This window comes from Salvelinus fontinalis, chromosome 7 (genome assembly GCF_029448725.1).
Source record: "Salvelinus fontinalis isolate EN_2023a chromosome 7, ASM2944872v1, whole genome shotgun sequence".
Taxonomy (NCBI): Eukaryota; Metazoa; Chordata; class Actinopteri; order Salmoniformes; family Salmonidae; genus Salvelinus; species Salvelinus fontinalis.
The window spans coordinates 32,009,333-32,029,835 of NC_074671.1; the positions used below are offsets into that span (position 1 = coordinate 32,009,333).

Consider the following 20,503-nt stretch of genomic DNA (forward strand, 5'->3'; position numbering starts at 1 on the left):
TCTCACTATTGCACATTTGAATCAAGGCGAATTCTGTGCACAGATCAATCACCGATACAAATGCAAAAAAACCCATAGGAGAATATACTACTCCCCAGACAAAGTCAAAAACCAAAAGACATAGAAAGTAACAGTAGAATGGCAAACAGTCTCATTGTGATATAGAAGTCTGACCTCTTGTAGAGGTTCTGGGAGACAAAGAGGTTAAGGAGGCTGAGCTGCAGCTTGGCCCTGTCCTCCTGCTGCTGGAGTAGCCAGGGCAGCTCGTCTGCCACCCGCCACGTCACCCTGTCCTGACTGAACACACACACACAAACACACACACACACACACACACACACACACACACACACACACACACACACACACACACACACACACACACACACACACACACACACACACACACACACACACACACACACACACACACACACACCAACACTTACTGTGTCGTCAAAGATGAAGTCTAGACACGATTGCTAATATTAATTCTATAACATAACATGATGCTGGTCATGTTACTAGCGGTTGGCCAGACCTGAGTTGCTGACTGAAGTAGTGGATGAGCTTCTCTCTGTAGGCAGGAGAGCAGGTCCCTCCATCCATAAACTCCAGCCGGACGGCCTCCGCAGCCTAAAGCACAGAGACGGTGTCAACAGAAAGCCCGTGTGAAGCCTCTCACTTACATTGAACATCATTGAGTTTCAGAGATGGAGAGACTATTACACACACGGGACATAAACACTTCATGCGCAAAAACTGCTGCCAGTGGACTAAACAGGGGGATTTCAATGCTCTCATCCTACGGTGTCTGTAGGGGAGACCGAAAGCTAACCTGTAGGTGCTGGAACCTGATGAGTCCACAGCCCAGGCCTACAATACAGAGTCTCTGTAGGGTGTAGAGGAGGGAGGAGAGGACAGGCAGGCCCAGGTCTGGAAACACGGCCAGCACCTCAGACTCACTCACACCGTTATGACTGGCACACACCAGACACAGCATCTGAGGGAGGGAATCAACACACACACACACACACACACACACACACACACACACACACACACACACACACACACACACACACACACACACACACACACACACACACACACACACGAAGGAAAGCAGAACAGATAACCAGCTTCAACATTCTTCGGAAAGCCCTTGATGTCACATTCTAAATAAAAGGCATGTGAAACTATTCTGGTGGTTAGTGGTACAACAGAATGTCCCACCACCTTCCAAATGCAGTTAGGTTAAGGTATTAGCGGGTAACAATGTCTATTTTACCAGCCACGTTGGTGGGTGGACCAAAAAGTACATTTTAGGCTCTGGTCTTCATCCCAAATGGCATCCTATTCCCTATATAGTGCACTACTTTTGACCATGTACTTTTTTTTCTCCCCCCCCCCCCCCCCTCTTTTCGCCCCAATTTTGCCATATCCAATTACAATCTTGTCTCATCGCTGCAACTCTCCAACGGGCTCGGGAGAGGCGGAAGTTGAGTCATGCGTCCTCCAAACCGCGCTCCTTAACACCCGCCCGCTTAACCCAGAAGCACCAATGTGTCGGAGGAAACACTGTTCAACTGACAACCGGAGTCAGCCTGCAGGCACCCAGCCCGCCACAAGGAGTCACTAGAGCGTGATGAGCCAAGTAAAGCCCCCCAGCCAAACCCTCCCCTAACCCGGACAGCGCTGGGCAAATTGTGCACCTCCCTATGGGACTACCGGTCACGGGCCGATTGTGACACAGCCTGGGACCGAACCCAGGTCTGTAGTGATACATCAAGCACTGCAATTTAGTGCCTTAGACCGCTGCGCCACTGGGGGGGCCTTGAAATGCGACAATGTTGCTGAGAATTTTCCTGCACGGCAGGAAATGCAAACCTGTAGTGTATTTGAGTTTCAAAAAGGCTTCTAAAGTTTGTAATTTCTACAGAAATTTCAGACTAGATTTGCCCTAACAAAAAATGTATCAACCCCTACAAAAATGTCCATTGATTATAGTCCAAATAATAATTCACATTTCCTGTTACTGCAGGATTATTTTCCTGCTGATGCAAATGAAGATCCTACATCTGTAGTGGTGAAGGATCGGGATGGTCCCTTACCTCTCTCATGACGTGTCTCTCCCCGTCTGTGCTGAGAGAATCTAACACCACCTTGAGGCCCAAGCTGTACAGAGACATGGTGTCCTGACACAGCAGACACTGCTCTAGAGTCCTTTCCAACGACCAGGCACACCTACAGCTGGGACACAACGCAACACATCTATAGACAATACCACACACACACACACGCACACACACACACACAGTTTACTCACTTGGTGATCATCTTGGCTAGCAGGGTGACATACAGGGCATTACATGTGGATGCAGAGCGACAGTGTCTCTCCAGTTTCTTATCCTGTTGAACGGACAGACACACAGCCACTGTTTGACACACACACACATCTTCTCGTCATGGAGTTAAAGGGGAAGTTCAGTATTTTATTAATTGATGTTAGATGGTTCCCCACCCGGAAAGGAGTCCATGGACCAGAAGAAACTGTAAGCAATGGTTTGATTCTTTTGAAACAGCCACTACAAACTTCCGCTAATTTTAAACACCGCTAGCTAAAAATGTAATGGGAGTGATGGGGGCAAGCGGTGCCTGTTGAAAATTGCATGGTCAAATAAACTCAATTATTTGGTTTGATGTACGTTACTTAAAAGGTGATTTGGCCTTTTTTTACACTGAACTTCCAGTAATAACAAAGTGATATCAGTTTGACACCCGCCTGGTCTTTAGTGAGTTTGACGTCAGCTGCCAGGCACTCAGTGTTGATGACACTCTTCACCTCTCTGGGGTTCAGGGGGTCCAGGTGGAGGGTGGGCCACAGTCTGGGAAACAACAGTCATATCACACAACCCCTATTAGGCCACAATACGTAGGAATTACATAGGAACTATATACCATACCCCAAAATACATAGGCACTACATAGGCATTGGGCCTATATAGGCCACACAATACATATCTATTACATTATACATAAGTATCATAACAAAAAAGTCTGAAATCACAAATGCTTATATTCCTGCCATCTTTCTGAGCGATACAAAATTAATCTGTACAGGCGCAGTCTGGTTGAAAGGCCCTGTGTGTGTGTTAAAGACCCTTACAAGACCCTAAAGTACCCTTCTTCCAGGCATTACTTAGGCACTACATTAGCAATGCATAGGCATTACATATGTTGACATAGTACTGATCTGGAGTGATTTTGTATGGACTAACTGCCAAGTTGTGTACTCTACCTCCAGGCCTGGGGACAGGTCTCCACGTTGACAGACACCACCACTCTGACGTTGACCGGCAGGGGGTCAATCAGCCACTTCATGTGCCTCTCTGCTTGCTGAGGGAAAATACAGCATAATATCAAAGATACAAACCTCAAGAGTAAAAAACTGACCTGTTAACTGATAATATCAAAACAGGGACATCTGGCTACATTCTATGTGCAGTAAATGTTAATTACATGTTGCTAAAAACACATCCTATTTACAGAATCTGGCTAAATGATTTGAAAACCAGTGTAAACACACAATCAATATTTTCTATAAATTTTGAGGCGTAAAAAAAAAAAAATTGTGAATTTCAAAGTTACAGACATTTCAGTGTTTCCCGAACGACCTCCATTCCCTGACGCGTTCGTCTCTCTACGGTCTTACTGTGGCAGTAGCCTAGTACCTGTATCTGGTCAATGGAGTCGATGATGATGATGATGTTGCCTTGGTGTCTGGAAGACAGTCTCTCTAGCCAGCGAGGGAACTCCTCTAGGATCTTGGAGGGGTCCATGGATAACCCAGAGATGGACCAGAAATGCTGCAGCAGCTTGACAGTGAGGCGTTTAATAATGAGTACAGGCTCAGAGCTGGTGGAAAGAGGTCGCCCCACAAAATGGTACAGGAACAACGTGTTGGGGGAGTGCTTCTGCTGCAACTCAATCCTGGAGGAAGAATTGAGTTGATTGGTTATTAACGCTTAAGGTCAAATAATGTAAAAGATCGTTTTGAAAATGGATAATGGCTGAGCTCTTACCATTTGGACAGTAGGAGAGACTTCCCAGAGCCGGGTCCCCCTGATACCAGCAGTGGAGGGGTGGGAGGAGGGGCTGCCACCATGTCATTCAGACGATCTATGTACTGAGGACAGAGCATGACATCACCCGTCATGCAGAAGCTCCTCTCGCCCACACAAGCAACCGTTATTACTAAAGTTAATACTCATCTATTACACTTTATCACTGCTAGTCATCATTTGGAATATTTCACCTTAAAGGGATAGTTTACTCAAAAACGTATATTTTAGTATTTTGTTGATTTGTCCACTGGTAATGCATTCCAAAGTTTTCAAAATAGAGCATGTTCAGTAGAGAGGAGAAACTGTGATGATGATATGCAAATTCAACAACGAATAATATAACCCTTTAGTCACAAAATCCTATAAATAAAATCATGCCTTCCTACTGAGCTAGAGAGAAAGAGGTAGAGACAGAGAGCAAGAGCCCCACTTTCTGGAAGCCCAGTTGAGCTGCGGCGCTGCAGGCTTGCTGATAGGCCTCGATCTGCTCCTGCTCATCATGCAGGTCCCACAGCACGTCCCCCAAATCCTCCTCGCGCCCCTCGTCTATCCCCGAATCCTTACCGTCCACGTCGCTGCCCTCCAAACCCAGCAGTTCCTGACAGAGAGGGAGGGAGAGAGACAAAGGTACACTACACTCTTAGAAAAAAGGGTTCCAAAAGGGTTCTTCTGCTGTCCCCATAGGAGAACCCTTTTGGGTTCCAGGTTTCTACCTTTCGGGTTCCATGTAGAACTTTCTGTGGAAAGGGTTTTACATGAAACCCAAAAGGGCTACCTGGAACCAAAAAGGTTCTACCTAGAACTAAAAAGGGTTATTCAGGTTATTTTTTTTCCACCTAAGAGTGTATCTAGTATAGTGCACTACTTTTGACCTGGCCCCATAGGGTTTGTAGGCCTACCTGTTTGATTACTTTCTCCAGCTGAGTATAGATCATAGACGCTCCTTCCTCTGGGGAGCCACCATGGTCCACTACCTATTGGAAGTGGCACAGTAGTATAATAGCCAGGCTATAGGACATTCATACACCATGGAATCTTCAATTCTGATATTGCCATAAAACACAATACGACAATTTCTGCCAATAGAACAAATCAATCTTTGCATATCACAAACACAACACCCAGTAAGCCAGCTCCTTATTCTACCCCTCTGTATATGTATGTATACATAGTGGAATGAATATCATATATTTAATATATGATATATAACATGTGAATATCTGGAACTGGCATACTCAGCTCAAGATTTTCAGGTGTTGGGGCAGAAGGTAGCCTAGCGTTTAAAACTGTTTGGCCAGTAACCGAAAGGGCGCTGGTTCGAATCCCCGAGCTGACTAGGTGAAAAATCTGTCAATGTCCCCTTGGGCAAATCAAATTTGATCTGTCACATGTGCCGAATACAACAGGTGTAGGTACCTTACCGCGAAATGCTTACTTACAAGCCCTTAACCAACAATGCAGTTCAATAAATAGAGTTCAGGAAATGTTTAATACATTTTTAAAAATATATGTTTTCTGAAAGTAACAAGATAATTACACAACAATAACGAGGCTATGTACAGCGTGTACCGGTACCGAGTCAATGTGCGAGGGTACAGGTTAGTTGAGGTAATTTGTAAAGTGACTATGTATAGATAATAAACAGCGAGTAGCAGCAGTGTAAAAGTATTTGAAAATGTTTTGGGCCTTCCTCTGACACCGCCTAGTATAAAGGTCCTGGATGTCAGGAAGGTTGGCCCCAGTGATGTACTGGGCCGTACGCACTACCCTCTGTAGCGCCTTACGGTCAGATGCCGAGCAGTTGCCATACCAGGCGGTGATGCAACTGGTCAGGATGCTCTCGAGCAAGGCACAACCCTAATTGCTAAATTTTGTGTTTGCGATACGCAAAGTTAAATTTGTTCTATTGACTTCATTATTGACATAGGCCAGTGAAGAGGAGAGAGTAAAAGGTAAGAGGAATTGCAAGGCAGAAAAGCAATGGGTTGGATTCTAACTCATGTCGACTCTGGTATACTAAGCGCTGGACCACGCAGACCACATCCGTATGCCATTGGCTACCTTGACTTTGGCTGCCTTGTCTGCGGCGTTGACCCGCTCCAGCAGTTGTCTGGTGGGGCCGCTGAGAGGGTGGGCCTCCACAGTCCTGAGGTAGAGTACCAGGGGATGACCGTCTGGGTTCTTCACAAAGGCCTCCTCCGCATCCTCCAACACACAACTACACACACACAGAGTAACACACTATAACCTGTTAGAACATGTTACAACATGTTATAGCCTATAACGGCAGCACTTCACATGCCTTTAACCTGGTAGTGCAGAAGAGAGGGAGCCACAGAGAAACTCAAGCGGTTGCCCTGCCTGTGTCCCAATTGGCACCCTATTCCCTATACAGGGCACTACTTTTGACCAGGGCCCATTGGGCCCATGGATGGGTTGGTTGCTTAGCAACAACACCGAAGTGCGGGCAACTATGGGTCAAAATAGACGGGGTTGGCTTAGATTGTTGACAGCATGTAAACTATATTTTGACTCCAATATTTATTTAAATTGAGCAATTGTTGTCTATAAAATACATCAATACAGTTGCAGGTTAGCTAGCTAGCAAATTGCAGCCATATTAGCATTGTTGTGACGTCTGTTTTTAGGTGTTTTGACTGATATGTTATCAAGAACAAGACAAAACGAGCTGAAACGAGCCACCTGCGATTCCCCACACGGCAGCGTCTTGTCATTGTTGCTAGCTATCTGGCCATCCAGAATCACAACACACTGCCTTCTGCCCCATTGAAGCGGGCGCATTGTTTCATGACGTTGTCAGCAGTACGTGGTCAAACTGTAGTTATATAGGGAATCACTGACCTAGTGATGGAGGATTTAAGGAGGAGCACACACACAGAGCTCCTCTCCATCTCCTGTCTGCGTTCCAGTGCATAGGAGGCTGCACTCTCCTCAGGGAAACAGATGTTCAGGTAGAAATGGCCCAGCCCCTCACACAGACTCCGCAGCTTAGGAGAGTAGCTCTGGGAAGGAAAGGAGACAGGAAGAGAAAGAAAGAGAGAGAAGTGAAGAGAGATGTGTTATATAGCCAGATGAAAAGTACTTAAGGGTGAATTCATTGTCGGGAAGTAAATTAAGCTAGCGCGGTAGACGCTAGTACTTTTCAGACACGGCTAGTAGAAAATGTGAGAACATGACACAGATTTTGGAACCTTGGCTAGTAGAATTCCAAGCAGGTCTACTAGTCGAGCTGGCCAGTACCCCAAATCCTTAAAGGGATAGGTCACCTGAAAACATTTGAGTGAACTATCCCTTTAATTTCAATCCCTGGTGTACCAGTACCTGGGTGAAGATGTCCAGCTCAGCCTGTGTCTCCTGGGTAGAGATCAGGTAGCAGCGCACCGTGTTGCTCCATAACGCCTGGGACACGTGAGGAGATACCTGCAGCAGACTGGCCACAGCAGCATCCCAGTCATCTGAAAGACACACACACACACACACACACACACACACACACACACACACACACACACACACACACACACACACACACACACACACACACACACACACACACGGACAGATGGACGAACACACACTCACACAACACAGACACCCCCTCTGCCAATTACTTTTCAACAAGCTTGTAACAATTAACCCACTTGAACACAAAATGGCCGATAGCGCTAACTTGTGTTCCAAGTGCATTTTTTATTTATTTTATTTCACCTTTATTTAACCAGGTAGGCAAGTTGAGAACAAGTTATCATTTACAATTGCGACCTGGCCAAGATAAAGCAAAGCAGTTCGACACATACAACAACACAGTTACACATGGAGTAAAACAAACATACAGTCAATAATACAGTAGAAAAATAAGTCTATATACAATGTGAGCAAATGAGGTGAGATAAGGGAGGTAAAGGCAAAAAAAGGCCATGGTGGCGAAGTAAATACAATATAGCAAGTAAAACACTGGAATGGTAGATTTGCAGTGGAAGAATGTGCAAAGTAGAAATAGAAATAATGGGGTGCAAAGGAGTAAAATAAATAAATAAATACAGTAGGGGAAGTGGTAGTTGTTTGGGCTAAATTATAGATGGGCTATGTACAGGTGCAGTAATCTGTGAGCTGCTCTAACAGCTGGTGCTTAAAGCAAGTGAGGGAGATTAGTGTTTCCAGTTTCAGAGATTTTTGTAGTTCGTTCCAGTCATTGGCAGCAGAGAACTGGAAGGAGAGGTGGCCAAAGGAGGAATTAGCTTTGGGGGTGACCAGAGAGATATACCACATATATACACATATACCGCATGACCACATAGTCGCTAAGATTCTGTACCAGTTGTGTGTGGAGTGGCCTAAACAATAGCTTTACGCCCTCTCAAGAACACATTTATATACACAAAACACATACAGTATATAACCAGCTGAGACACCAAGGCTCAAATACATACAAATTTGTAAAGATCAAACCCTTGCTTACCTCTGCTGACATTGGCAAACGGGCCCTCCACGTCGCACAAGCTGTGGGCAAACTCTGGTCCTCTGAAGGTCTGCTGCAGTTGCATCATGCTGCCCATAGAGGGCTCACTGCCCAGCACTCCACCACCCCAGTAATCACATGGAGTCCCTGCAGCTTGAGACAAGCAAATTGCAGACGACTGCGTCAGCTTTTTGAGTAACTGATGTTTGAGGAATTGAAATGATTGTGAAGCGTTACTTGGTTTTAAGTCAACTGTTAAGCAATTTTGGTCAAATCTGGATTTTTAAATACTTTAATTGCACTATTCGTTTCTCCATTTGACTGCATTGAAATACTGGAATTGCCATATTCATTCCTATGGGGCTCTGTATGTGTGAGATGGAGGGTGGCCTTAAAGATATAACCAACGCCGGCTGTGCTCAGTAGATCCCCTGTGACGAACGGTGGTGATTCAACATGTAGAATTTATGGGAAATGGGGGGGGGGAATGACACCCGCTGCTTTTAACCGTTCGTCGGCACAATCTGTTTTGTCCTTTACCTGTGACAGTGGTGCGGTTGTCATCGTCATCCGAGTCGTCCGGGTCGTACACCATGATGCCCTGAGCCTGCAGCTGCTGTAGCTTGGCCTCCAAGTCCCTCTTGGCTCGCAGCAGGTCCTGGATCTCCTTCTCTTTGGTCTCCCGGAAGATCTGACATTTAGAGAAGATACTTTTTTACATTTTTAAATATATATGTTAAGGTATTTAACAATTTTCTTGAACAGATAGAGAGCGATAGTGGGGAAAGAAAGAGAGAGGTTGAGTCAAAGAGCAGTAGGCCGGATTTGAATCTATGCCGATGTAACGGATGTGAAATGGCTAGCTAGTTAGCGGGTACGCGCTAGTAGCATTTCAATCAGTTACGTCACTTGCTCTGAGACTTAAGTAGGGTTTCCCCTTGCTCTGCAAGGGCCGCGGCTTTTGTGGAGCGATGGCTAACGACGCTTCGTGGGTGTCAGTTGTTGATGTGTGCAGAGGGTCCCTGGTTCGCGCCCGTGTCGGGGCGAGGGGACGACGTAAAGTTATACTGTTACATTGGTGCCGTGACCCGGATCACTGGTTGCTGCGGAAAAGGAGGAGGTTGAAAGTGGGGTGAGTGTAACGGATGTGAAATGGCTAGCTAGTTAGCGGGTACGCGCTAGTAGCATTTCTATCAGTTACGTCACTTGCTCTGAGACTTAAGTAGGGTTTCCCCTTGCTCTGCAAGGGCCGCGGCTTTTGTGGAGCGATGGCTAACGACGCTTCGTGGGTGTCAGTTGTTGATGTGTGCAGAGGGTCCCTGGTTCACGCCCGTGTCGGGGCGAGGGGACGACGTAAAGTTATACTGTTACACCGACACCGTAGACATGTGTGCTGGATGCTACGGCATTACCGCTAGACTAGCCAAGCCACAGAGGAGAATGTTATGGTTTCATAATGATGAGCCGTAGGTTAAGTAGCTGACTTGAGATCAGAAGGTTGCCGGTTCAAATCCCAGATGGAACATCACACTAGGGTATGGTTACACCCTACTCTCTATTATGTGCCCTACTGTGTGTTTGCCTGGGAGTAACAGCTAGCTATTGGGGATACCTTAAACTGCCGTTTGACTTTGTCCCTGTCGTGCTCAAAGGTGGCGGCTCTCTCCATGGCTTGGTACTTAGCCTCCAGGGCACTCTCCTTCTCTCTCAGGATCTTTTGGTAGGTCTTCTGCAGAGCCTGGAAGAAACATGTCGATCATCACTGTTAGTGACCAGTAGTACAATAAGATGACATGGCCAGGGAAGACCTGATCCTAGATCAGCACTCTTATTATGAGACGCTTGATACATGGCCCCTGAACTGGACTCTTGACAGAGGAAATCAAAAGACAGGCTATTGTCTACCTACCTGGCCCCATTCATTGTAAAAGTTCTGGGCCTGTATTCACAAAGAATCTCAGAACAGGGGAATCTTAGACGCTAATCTAGGATCAGTCGTGCATTTTAGATCAGAATGAATAAGATGAGGCATTATGGACAGAGGATACAATTACATCACATTTTAGTCATTTAGCAGACGGTATTATCCAGAGCGACTTACAGTAGAGTGCATACATTTTCATACTTTTTCGTACTAACTGTCAACCCCTTTTTAAACAGTGGCCCTGCTCTCACCTGCAGCTCAGCTCTCAGCCTCTTGTTCTCCTCGTCCAGCTTGGCCTCCTTCTTCTGCATGGAGGTAATCTCATTGTTCTTGCTGACCCGGAAAATCTCATACTCCTTGCGGAGCCGTTCGTATTCGGCGGTGTACTCCAGGTCCACAGAGCCTGTAGATTTGAAGCTGGCTCCAATCACCCTGGGCCCTCGGCGAAAGGAGCTCCTCAGGAGGCGGGCTTTAGGTTTGACCTCCACAGGTATCTCACAGGCCTCCCCACCCTCGCCCCCATACGCATCCTCTATCACCTCCCCTGGGCTCACCAGGGAGGAGGCTGTACCCATGGTGCTGGTGGCTCTGGACCAGGCACTCCACAGTGGCCTTTACTGAACTAAACCTTCCAGATGGTCATTGCTGCTCCTAGGGATGAAGCCAGTGATTGGCATGTCATTGGCTGCAACACGCAAGCGGAGGAGTGAGGACCCAACGAGTATGTCTTAGCAAACTCGCTAACAACCCAATAAATAAAGGGATAATGAATGCATATGGTGGGGGATATATTATAGTAACCGATAACGCACGTGACCAAATGTAGCAACAACAACAAAAATAGAAACCGCTTGCCAGTGAATGTGACAATATTTACGTTTGCATTGATTTTAACTCTGGTCCAGGGCACAACAACATCTCGCGCTGCAACTTCGCTTCTGGTCACGACCTATTTTTAGTATGTGACATTTGAGTCCAAATGTTATAGCTAACATCTGTATAACGTAGCTTTAACATAGCATTAACGTTAATTACATCAGTTTTAATGATACTAGGTAACATTCGACATCTCGTTAGCTAGCTAACGGTAGCCTAACATTACCTGGTATGGCAAGAACGGGTGAGACGGAGATGGAGCCAGATGTGACTGGCTTGCACAGACATAATGGACTGCCTATGGCACGTAACGTTACCTAGCTAACGTTAGATAGCAATACTATTTAGCTATATTGACCTAGCTATATTTCGAATAGTTGGCTATCATATTGAAGGATTCCGATTGCTTTTTCGAAAGGAGTCCAATAAATACTCACACATAGCTATCCCCGTGGCGTAGCTTCTTCCTGGCTGCCCTGGTAACAAGATATCCTCCCTACGGGTCCTCACCGAAGTCAAAGTAATTTGCGATTCACCCCCCCAAAAATCTCAGGGCTGTATCCCAAACACAGAAATACCGCAGGCTTCTGCTCAGGCTCACTGGGTGGATACATTAGGGAGGCTGTTCATTCGGAAGGAATACAGTTTTCTGGCATATTTTTATGTGATGGTAATACACACTTTTACTATTTGGAAGAACGTAATAAATTGACCCAGACGACATCCCTAGCCGCGTCCTCAGAGCATGCGCAGACCAGCTGGCCGGAGTGTTTACGGACATATTCAATCTCTTGTTGTTCCTACATACTTCAATATGTCCACCATTGTTCCGGTACCCAAGAAAGCAAAGGTAACTGAACTAAATTACTTTCGCCCTGTAGCACTCTCTTCTGTCATCATGAAGCGCTTTGAGAGACTGGTCAAGGATCATATCACCTCTGCTTCAACCTCAGGAGGCTGAAGAAATTTGGCTTGGCACCTAAAACCCTCACAAACTTTTACAGATGCACAATTGAGAGCATCCTCTTGGGCTGTATCACCGCCTGGTACGGAAACTGCACCGCCCGCAACCGCAGGGCTCTCCAGAGAGTGGTGCGGTCTGCCCAACGCATCACCGGAGGCAAACTACCTGCCCTCCAGGACACCTACAGCACCCGATGTCACAGGAAGGCCAAAAAGATCATCAAGGACAACAACCACCCGAGCCACTGCCTGTTCACCTCGCTATCATCCAGAAGGCGAGGTCAGTACAGATGCATCAACGCTGGGACCGAGAGACTAAAAAACAGCTTCTATCTCAAGGCCATCAGACTGTTAAATAACCATCACTAGCACATTAGAGGCGGCTGCCCATAGACTTGGAATCACTGGCCACTTTACAAATGGAACACTAGTCACTTTAATAATGTTTACATATTTTGCATTACTCATCTCGTATGTATATACTGTATTCTATCCTATTCTACTGTATCTTAGTCTATGCCACTGACATTGCTCGTCCAAATATTTATATATTCTTAATTCCTTTACTTTAGATCTGTGTGTATTTTTGTGAAATTGTTAGATATTACTGCACTGTTGGATCTAGAATCACAACCATTTCGCGACACTTGCAATAACATCTGCTAAACACGTGTATATGAAAAATAACATTTTGTTTATTAATTAAGCCAAAAAGTTTAATAATAGGCATACAATATGCCTACACTATACAATAATTATATGCATACAATAACAGCAATGGTAAAACAACCTAGAAATAACATTAATATTCATACAGGGCCATAGGCCTACCAACCATTCTTTTTAATAATATATTTGCATGTAGCCTTTATTGCACAACACCACAATGAGATCATACTGTAGGATTCAACATTGTACATTGCCATTGTAATATGAAATAGTCATTGAATCACTGCAAGCATACACTTGTACTGGTCTCAGAGCAGGAGGAGTGCTGATCTTGGATCAGTTTAGCCTTAAAAAAAAAAAAAAGATGTACCGCGGGACCTGATCCTAGATCAGGTTGTGGTTGGCTGTTCCGCTCTTCTGTCTCTACAGAACAGCTGCAGCAGTATACTTTGATAAGTCCTTGCCAAAAAAAAGTACATAATAGGATCCAAAGCTCCACTCAGACAGGTTAGTGCGGAAGTGACTCGGTTGGCTAGTGCCAGAGCCTCAATGGACGCAGTTTCCATGTCGCTATGAGTGTGTCTCTCAATGTAGATAAAACGGTTCAAGTGATAGGGCACAAAAGCAACCAGGAAGTTCACCATGATGAGAATGATCATCCTGATAGCCTTGTCTCTGATCAAGCTTCCCTCCTGTTGCTTGATGCCCCTCAGCTTCAATAGGATTAATATATAGGAGACCCCTATAGTGACCAGAGGAATAATAAACGCCACCATGGTTGACACCAGTGCTTTGGGAGAAGTCTTTTCCAAGTACAGCTGGTTACACATGACCACGGTTGTGTTGTCAACCTGAATCGTCGTCTGTTTTTCGGAGAATAGCAAGGGAGCCATAGACACGGTCACTGTGACCCACACGATCACCACGACCACTCGGGCATATGAAGCCTTCCTCATTGACCGTGATTTGAGCGGTAGGACCAGGGCCAAGAGGCGGTCCAGGCTGATGCAGGTCATGAAGTAAAGACTGCAGTACATGTTGAGGTAGAAGAGAAACCCCGCCAGGCGACAGGGGACCTCTCCAAAGGGCCAGCGGCTGTCTGAGAAGTGGTAGACCATCCGCATGGGCAAGATCAGCACGTAGGAGACATCTGCTATGGCCAGGTGTTTTAGAAAGAGCTTGGAGGGTGAGGTGTCAGCCTGACGACAGAACACCCACAGTGCCAAAATGTTGCCAGGCACGGCGACCACAAAGACCAGGATGTAAAAGCTAGCAAACAGGATGTTCTCATGGTGGGAACCTTTGGTGTGAAAGCCATGTCTCACTTCCTCAGTGTAGTTCATCATTATTCTGTTGTCTCTTAGCCTATAGAACATAGCAAAGACACAAAAAGAAAAGACACTATAGTCGACATGATAACAGCGCAGGATCTGATATTGAGGGATCCCTGCAGTTGTACACAAAAAACATTGGCTTCCTCAAGGGTCCTTTGGGAAGGTTGATGGTTCTACATGGAACCATACTGACCAAAAGAACCCTGTGAGCCCTTCAATGGTTCTTTGCAGTAAAAAAAAAAGGATTCTTTCCCATTTTGGTTAAATGCAGGGTCAGCGGCTCGTTTGAATATTTTGGGGGCGTAATTTGAGCACACATTTTTTTGAGCAACCATAAGTGAGTGTCATTCCATCAAATCTGTTGTTTTACGCTATTACATGTTATATATGACCATGGCCAGTGATTGTGTCTTGTGAAACACTCACAAATGGCCTTATGTCAATTGAGAACAGATGACTGAGCCAGTAGGACTCAATTCTCTCAGGGACCAGAGCTAGCACACCTGTTTCAACTTGTTAATTAACACAATTCTAAAACCTATGGAACTTTAACAATATGACTATTTAACCAGAATAAAAAACCCTGTGTGGTTCTACAAAGAACATTATTAGAGATTGAGAAATGTTCTTTACAGAACCATTATCCATAAAAAGTTCAAAGAACCATAAAAAACATTTTATTTTGCCCCAAAAAGGGTTGTAGCCATAGTGGAACCCTTTTTTGGTGATATATGGAGCCTTTTTTAATGGTTCAATATAGAACCTTAAAAAAAAAGGTTTTTAGTGTGTACTAGTGAGTTGTGAGTGACTCTGTTGTTACACATAACTGTGGTTTCATTTGAAGTCTACATTGTATCATATAACCCAAGCCTGTGTATCTCATATGGCACCCCATTGCTATGCAGTGCACTACTTCTGACCAGAAGCCTATGGGGAATAGGGTGCCATTTGGGACATAACTCTAGTGACTTTTTTTTTAGCATCAACAAGAGGTACATAGGAAATATAGCCTTCCTGTAGCAAATATAGCCTTCCTGTCACGCACACAGATCCAACCGTTTCAAAAACAGAATAGGGTGGTTATCTGTAGAGAACTACATGAGAACTATGAGAGGAACTATTTGAAATTGTGGTAATTTGAGCGATACGAGATATGTACACTGTGTATGACAGAGATAACGTGCAATGTATGTTAAGTGTGTAATAAGCAGTGTCTATTTTTGTACACAGCAGTACTGTGCGTCGAATACTATTTCTCCTTGGGGACATTAAAGTTAATCCTATCTTATTCTATTATGAGTGCTAGCCGATAAATAAAAGTGAATTTCTCCAGGTGTATACAATTGACAAAAAGCATTTTAGGTGAGAGTGGGGTAAGTTGAGTCACCATTGTTTCTTGGAAACCAGACACAAAATGAATCATTTGAACCAAATATTTAGGAAGAGGTCATTATTTCATATAGTCTGTGAAAAAGTTGTGAGCAAGTTAGGTCAAATTAAAATCAGGTCACGTGCAGCTGCGCTCTGAATGAATGATTACTTGGGTGTTGCCAGCTGTAGGGAGGATTAAAATAAGCCCAACCCTTGAAAATCTGTTACGGTACACAGCCCTTCATTCCTATTATCTCAGTTTTGGAAGAGACTGTTTATGATTAAAAAAATGATCCTGTTTACTCTTTGTAGTCAAATTTGACACCAGAATACATGTTTCGGACTCATATCGATGCCACATATGTCATTTTCAAAACAAGAAGTTGCTTTTTTTAGGGGCAATTACTCTTTAACCACATTTTAACGTTTGTATGTAATTACATTGTCTCCAAAACAATTGAGTATTTTGGGTTCTGACCAAGCTAAGAGAGTTGAACTAAGCTCATGAAGCATTTCTAAGTTATATTCTTCAAGAATCAAATGGGTAAATATCATAATACCCAAGTTATAATCAAGTCCAAACTGGGATTTATCAACTGCAGGTCTCCCCTTTTAAACTTGAACTTTAAAACAACTTCACTTTCATAACTTTCATTTGAAATAGGACATTATTATACATGAGTCACATCATATTTAAATAGTAAATAATCAACTTAAATAGTAAATAACCACTTCTAATAATATACTTACCAGTAGGCTCTTTTGCCTTCAAGGAGTAATGCTCATGATCAATTAATTACAGACAGGTTGCAGACTGAGGTAAGAGTGGTTCTGTTGTTCCTACTCTTAGATGTATTCGCAAAGGTTAATTTGCCTCTCCTCCTACACAGTTTTCACACCCTCAAAGCATTGGTCACGTTCCAGGCCAACTGCATTGCATCCACTTGGTTTTGTGCCATTTCATCAACCGCAGTCAAGCATCCGATTGCTATATCATATGATGCGGTTGACTGATATGATGAACACCTATCCAGGCATTGTGAGATCTGGCGTGCATCTGGAACACAGTCAGCCTGGAACGCTGCCATTATGTGACATGACCACTCACTGAAACAGATTGTACATCATTCAGTTCTGCTTGGTACATCGGAACTGTGTACAGGCTTGAGAGCGAAACAGGAGAGAAACTAAAAGTGAGTAGAAACGTCCTCAAATGCATTACAAGCATGCAGACCTTTATTGTTTTTGTTACAACACAATTTTTCCTTTCTTGATCACATTGCTTTTTATGTAGAATGGTTTAAAGCTTTACAAAAATGAGAGAGAAACCAAAATATTTACAAAATCTATCTGTGCAAACATAATTCTTCTTTCCCTCTCCTAAAGCATCTTAAAGGCATGCATACAAATCAACTTTGGTATGTTAACAAAACTACTAAAAGTTCTTATTAGAAGCGTTTATGTACACGTGGTAGAACAGTTCTTCGATGACTTTTGTGTTTTAGTAACTGTGTACATTTAGACATCAATAAACATGAACTTAAGAGACCTCCAGTAAAGCTGTTCGAAGGTAAAGACTTGAGCCGTCACACCTCGAGTGTGTCATAAGAGTTCTCACTTGGTATGTCATGGTTACAGTAATACAGTCAGGCAATGTCAGAACAACAACTTTGGCAAATAGGCACAATAACTACAGAAAGACCCAAAATATATCTCATAAACCTCCTTAAATTTTTTAGGGAATCTCCGTAAAATAAATTGGCAGTGCATGATATTCTTAACAAAATAGAAGTCAATGTAGTTTCACTGTAAACGTCTTTATACATACGGTACAGTATGCATTCATAAAAGGCATTTACTAGGGCTATGCTCAATGTTGGGCAACATAAGAAATAATGTAAGAGCAAAATATACTATGGTTATCCAGTCTCTGGTTTTCAAAAATAAAACACAATATTTCACATGGTCATAGTGATTGTACATCAACTTCATATTTTTTTCCATTCTTATATATTGTAAGAAAAATATATTTTCAATACCGTTTTTAGTAGAGAATTGAGAAAGCGAAAGCTTCCACATAACCTACGAAGCAGTAAAACTATATCACTTTTCTTTTTCTTTTTAAAACTATTTACTCAGTACTCTAATACGCCTTTTTTTTTTTTAAATCAGGGTTCAAGTTTAGCCAATGGAAAATGCAACTTAAAAACGAAGTCAAAGCATCGGTGTGAGTATGCGTGTGTCAAATCAAATTGAAATATGAATGGTGGGGGGAAGTGCATCCATTAAGCTTTTTACAACAATAAAATACAAACCAATAAACAACCACAAAAACATGAATAACGAGATTGAGAGTAGTAACCCCAACGGGGCTACTGTATAGGAGCTAAGTGGAGTCCTTGGCTGCTGTGGCGGTTGGGATGCAGGATTTGCCGCTGCTGCCGTTCTGGGGCCTGTAGCTGGTGAAGCTGGGGGTGTGTATGGTGCGGATGCTCTTCACACCCGGGCCCAATGGGGTGGGCGACAGAGGGGAGGGGGAGGAGGAGGAGGAGGGTGCTCGACCGTTTTGAGTCTGCGAGGAGAACGAGAGAGCTTTACCGGTGTGAGAGGGTGTGGGGAGTTTGAGGGAGGAACCGTTAGAGAGCGAGGGGATGTGGGAGAAGGTGGAGAGGGCCGAGCCAGGGTGGCGGGGGGCGTGAGGGGATGGGATGGAGGACTTGGTGGTGTGGGGGGAGGAAGAGGAGGAGTTGGAGGAGGAGGAAAGGTTAATAGGGTTAGTAGCATCTGAGTTTGGAGCAGTCTGGGAGGTGCTGCCTTTACCAGAGCTAGGATAAAAAGCTGGGATTTTAGAGGCAGGTAAAGTAGGGGAAGTAGTTTTATGATCCCCCCCCGCTCTTTTAGCGCTTCCGTTAGCCTGCAAACAGAGATGCCAGAACAAAGACTGGTTGTCAAAAAGGGAAGGTAACAAATGTAAAAAAAAATGCAAGACAACATTGACTTCACTAAAGTTACAGACATTAAACAATCACACAAACAAACCTATTACTACTAAGATAACTAATAGACACACAAAACGTCTCAAACTAGCTACAGTCTATGTTTACTGGGTTACTTGAGGCACAGTAACTGAGAGAAACACTATTCATTAAAAAAGGGTAAAGAAAAGATTGAAAGGATGGAAGGAGGGATAAAGGGAGGGGGGTTGGAGATAGGGGTGGGGGCATCTCTAGGTGCTGCCTGTGTGTTCGAGTGATTGTCAAGCTTTCTGAGACGCCGAGACAACAACTGAGAGGAGGGCAAAACCAGAGATGCATCTTGGTTGGGGAGAAAAGGTGGAGTATGTTAGATAAAAGAAGAGAGATTTTTGAGGGTGGAAAACATACAAGTGCATATCGGGAGCAGTAGGGGCAAATATTTGCATTGACTGCTACTACAAGGAAGAGAGATGGGTGGTAGAGGAGCATCAAGAGAAGGGAGGAAGGTAGCCGGGTGGAACCAGCCTTATCGTTGCATTCGGTGAACGCAGCAATCCGGATGGTTCCACCAGTGTAGGAGGGAGGGATATTAAAGTGTTCTTTAGTAACTGTGCATTGTGAAAAGAAAGGAGCGTATCGGGTAGGCTGCTTGGGTTTAGTAGAGGTGCATTGAGGGTAGGAGGGAGCGTGGCCAATCGGAAGTATCAGTTTAGTAAAGCATCCGGGGGTTGGTTGACAACACTGTTTAGGAACTCAGCTGTGATGGAAACGCGATGTGATGGAGAACTCAGTCAATGACAGGGTATATCTGTCTTGTCTTTCTCTTTACTTTTTTTTTTCATGTCACCAACACAGCAAAAGCCGCCATGAGCAGTGTGGACCATGCACAAGCATACAGTACAATGATGTTATGGGGGTAACAGTCAAGAGTCAAACATGCCTTTCAGTCAGAGTAGATCGAGAGAAAACACCAACAGAAGCCAAAATGGTCACCTCAATCCCATTTAAACGAAACACTTGAAATCTCACAGCTTTGGTTGTTTAAATATATTTTTATCGCTTAGCACAGGCCTCTTGTTTTCTATGTCCTGTGTTCACTATACAGGTGTGTTCCCTCTAGTCCCTATGGTGTCTGGTAAAGCCCTATAGTAAAACTACCTGTCGAAACTGCCTCTGAGTGCTGTCCTGTAGCTTTTGCTGTTTTCCTGCTTTGTCAGTAGTAGTCCCTGGCGACTGCCTGGACTTCGCAGACAGGGGCACTGGCATCCGACTAGTAGGGGAAGCGACACTGGTTGCGTTCTGCAAGAGGATCCAAACGAAACAAAACAAGAAAGAAAATAAAAGAAAGAAAAAATAAAAACAGAACACCATATTGGAGGTATGAGAAACTGTTGAAAACAAGACACTGACAGGTCAGAAAACTGTTCATTCAAGACTACCCTCACAGTTAACCTTAATAACACCGGTAAGAGCACATGCACCCCCTGTACCGTAGTAGCCTATACCAAAATGTATAACCCTACAGTTCATGCAATCCAAGAACAACAGTTTCAAGAAACCAAAAAGACAGTGTAATCAACATTGAGTGTCATTGTGTGATTAAGAGTCTACTACTGGCTGAAGCCCCAGTTAGAGTTTGAGCAGCCAATTGAAGGAGAGACAGGAGGAGGGACCCATTGAAAATGCCACTCCCCAATCATGTTGGACCATGATCACACAGAGGGAGAAACCAACAGAGAGGGGCTCTGACATTTCCAAAACACCTGGGGAGTGAGTTAATAAGT

At 44.2% G+C, this 20,503-nt stretch overlaps 2 protein-coding genes across 20 annotated transcripts in view; both read right to left on the minus strand.

The window, feature by feature from the left end:
- The window catches only part of nphp3 (nephronophthisis 3), a 26,004-nt gene extending 13,892 nt beyond the window's left edge, over positions 1-12,112 (minus strand). Inside the window, exons 1-19 of one of the 4 annotated variants that reach the window (XM_055929189.1) lie at positions 11,845-12,112; positions 10,783-11,216; positions 10,220-10,345; positions 9,148-9,298; positions 8,608-8,760; positions 7,470-7,603; positions 6,990-7,150; positions 6,189-6,345; positions 5,027-5,101; positions 4,558-4,725; positions 4,086-4,189; positions 3,735-3,993; positions 3,302-3,399; positions 2,786-2,888; positions 2,330-2,412; positions 2,115-2,253; positions 839-1,003; positions 542-636; positions 175-297 (exon numbers count right to left, since the gene is read on the minus strand). In XM_055929189.1, coding sequence (XP_055785164.1) covers positions 175-297; positions 542-636; positions 839-1,003; positions 2,115-2,253; positions 2,330-2,412; positions 2,786-2,888; positions 3,302-3,399; positions 3,735-3,993; positions 4,086-4,189; positions 4,558-4,725; positions 5,027-5,101; positions 6,189-6,345; positions 6,990-7,150; positions 7,470-7,603; positions 8,608-8,760; positions 9,148-9,298; positions 10,220-10,345; positions 10,783-11,106 — 2,618 coding nt within the window. In that variant the 5' untranslated portion in view covers positions 11,107-11,216; positions 11,845-12,112. The remainder of the gene's footprint in view (positions 1-174; positions 298-541; positions 637-838; positions 1,004-2,114; positions 2,254-2,329; positions 2,413-2,785; positions 2,889-3,301; positions 3,400-3,734; positions 3,994-4,085; positions 4,190-4,557; positions 4,726-5,026; positions 5,102-6,188; positions 6,346-6,989; positions 7,151-7,469; positions 7,604-8,607; positions 8,761-9,147; positions 9,299-10,219; positions 10,346-10,782; positions 11,217-11,844) is intronic. The other 3 variants (XM_055929188.1, XM_055929187.1, XM_055929190.1) reach the window with 3 other exon arrangements.
- A 972-nt stretch (positions 12,113-13,084) lies between these two features.
- LOC129859409 (uracil nucleotide/cysteinyl leukotriene receptor-like) overlaps positions 13,085-20,503 on the minus strand; it is a 281,933-nt gene continuing 274,514 nt past the window's right edge. For 10 of the 16 annotated variants that reach the window (XM_055929175.1, XM_055929171.1, XM_055929173.1 and 7 more), the window contains 2 exons: positions 19,878-20,018; positions 16,963-18,658 (listed from right to left, as the gene is read on the minus strand). In XM_055929175.1, the coding sequence (XP_055785150.1) occupies positions 18,131-18,658; positions 19,878-20,018 (669 nt within the window). In that variant the 3' untranslated portion in view covers positions 16,963-18,130. Of the gene's footprint in view, positions 14,405-16,494; positions 18,659-19,877; positions 20,019-20,503 lie in introns of those variants that run through there. The other 6 variants (XM_055929183.1, XM_055929184.1, XM_055929185.1 and 3 more) reach the window with 5 other exon arrangements.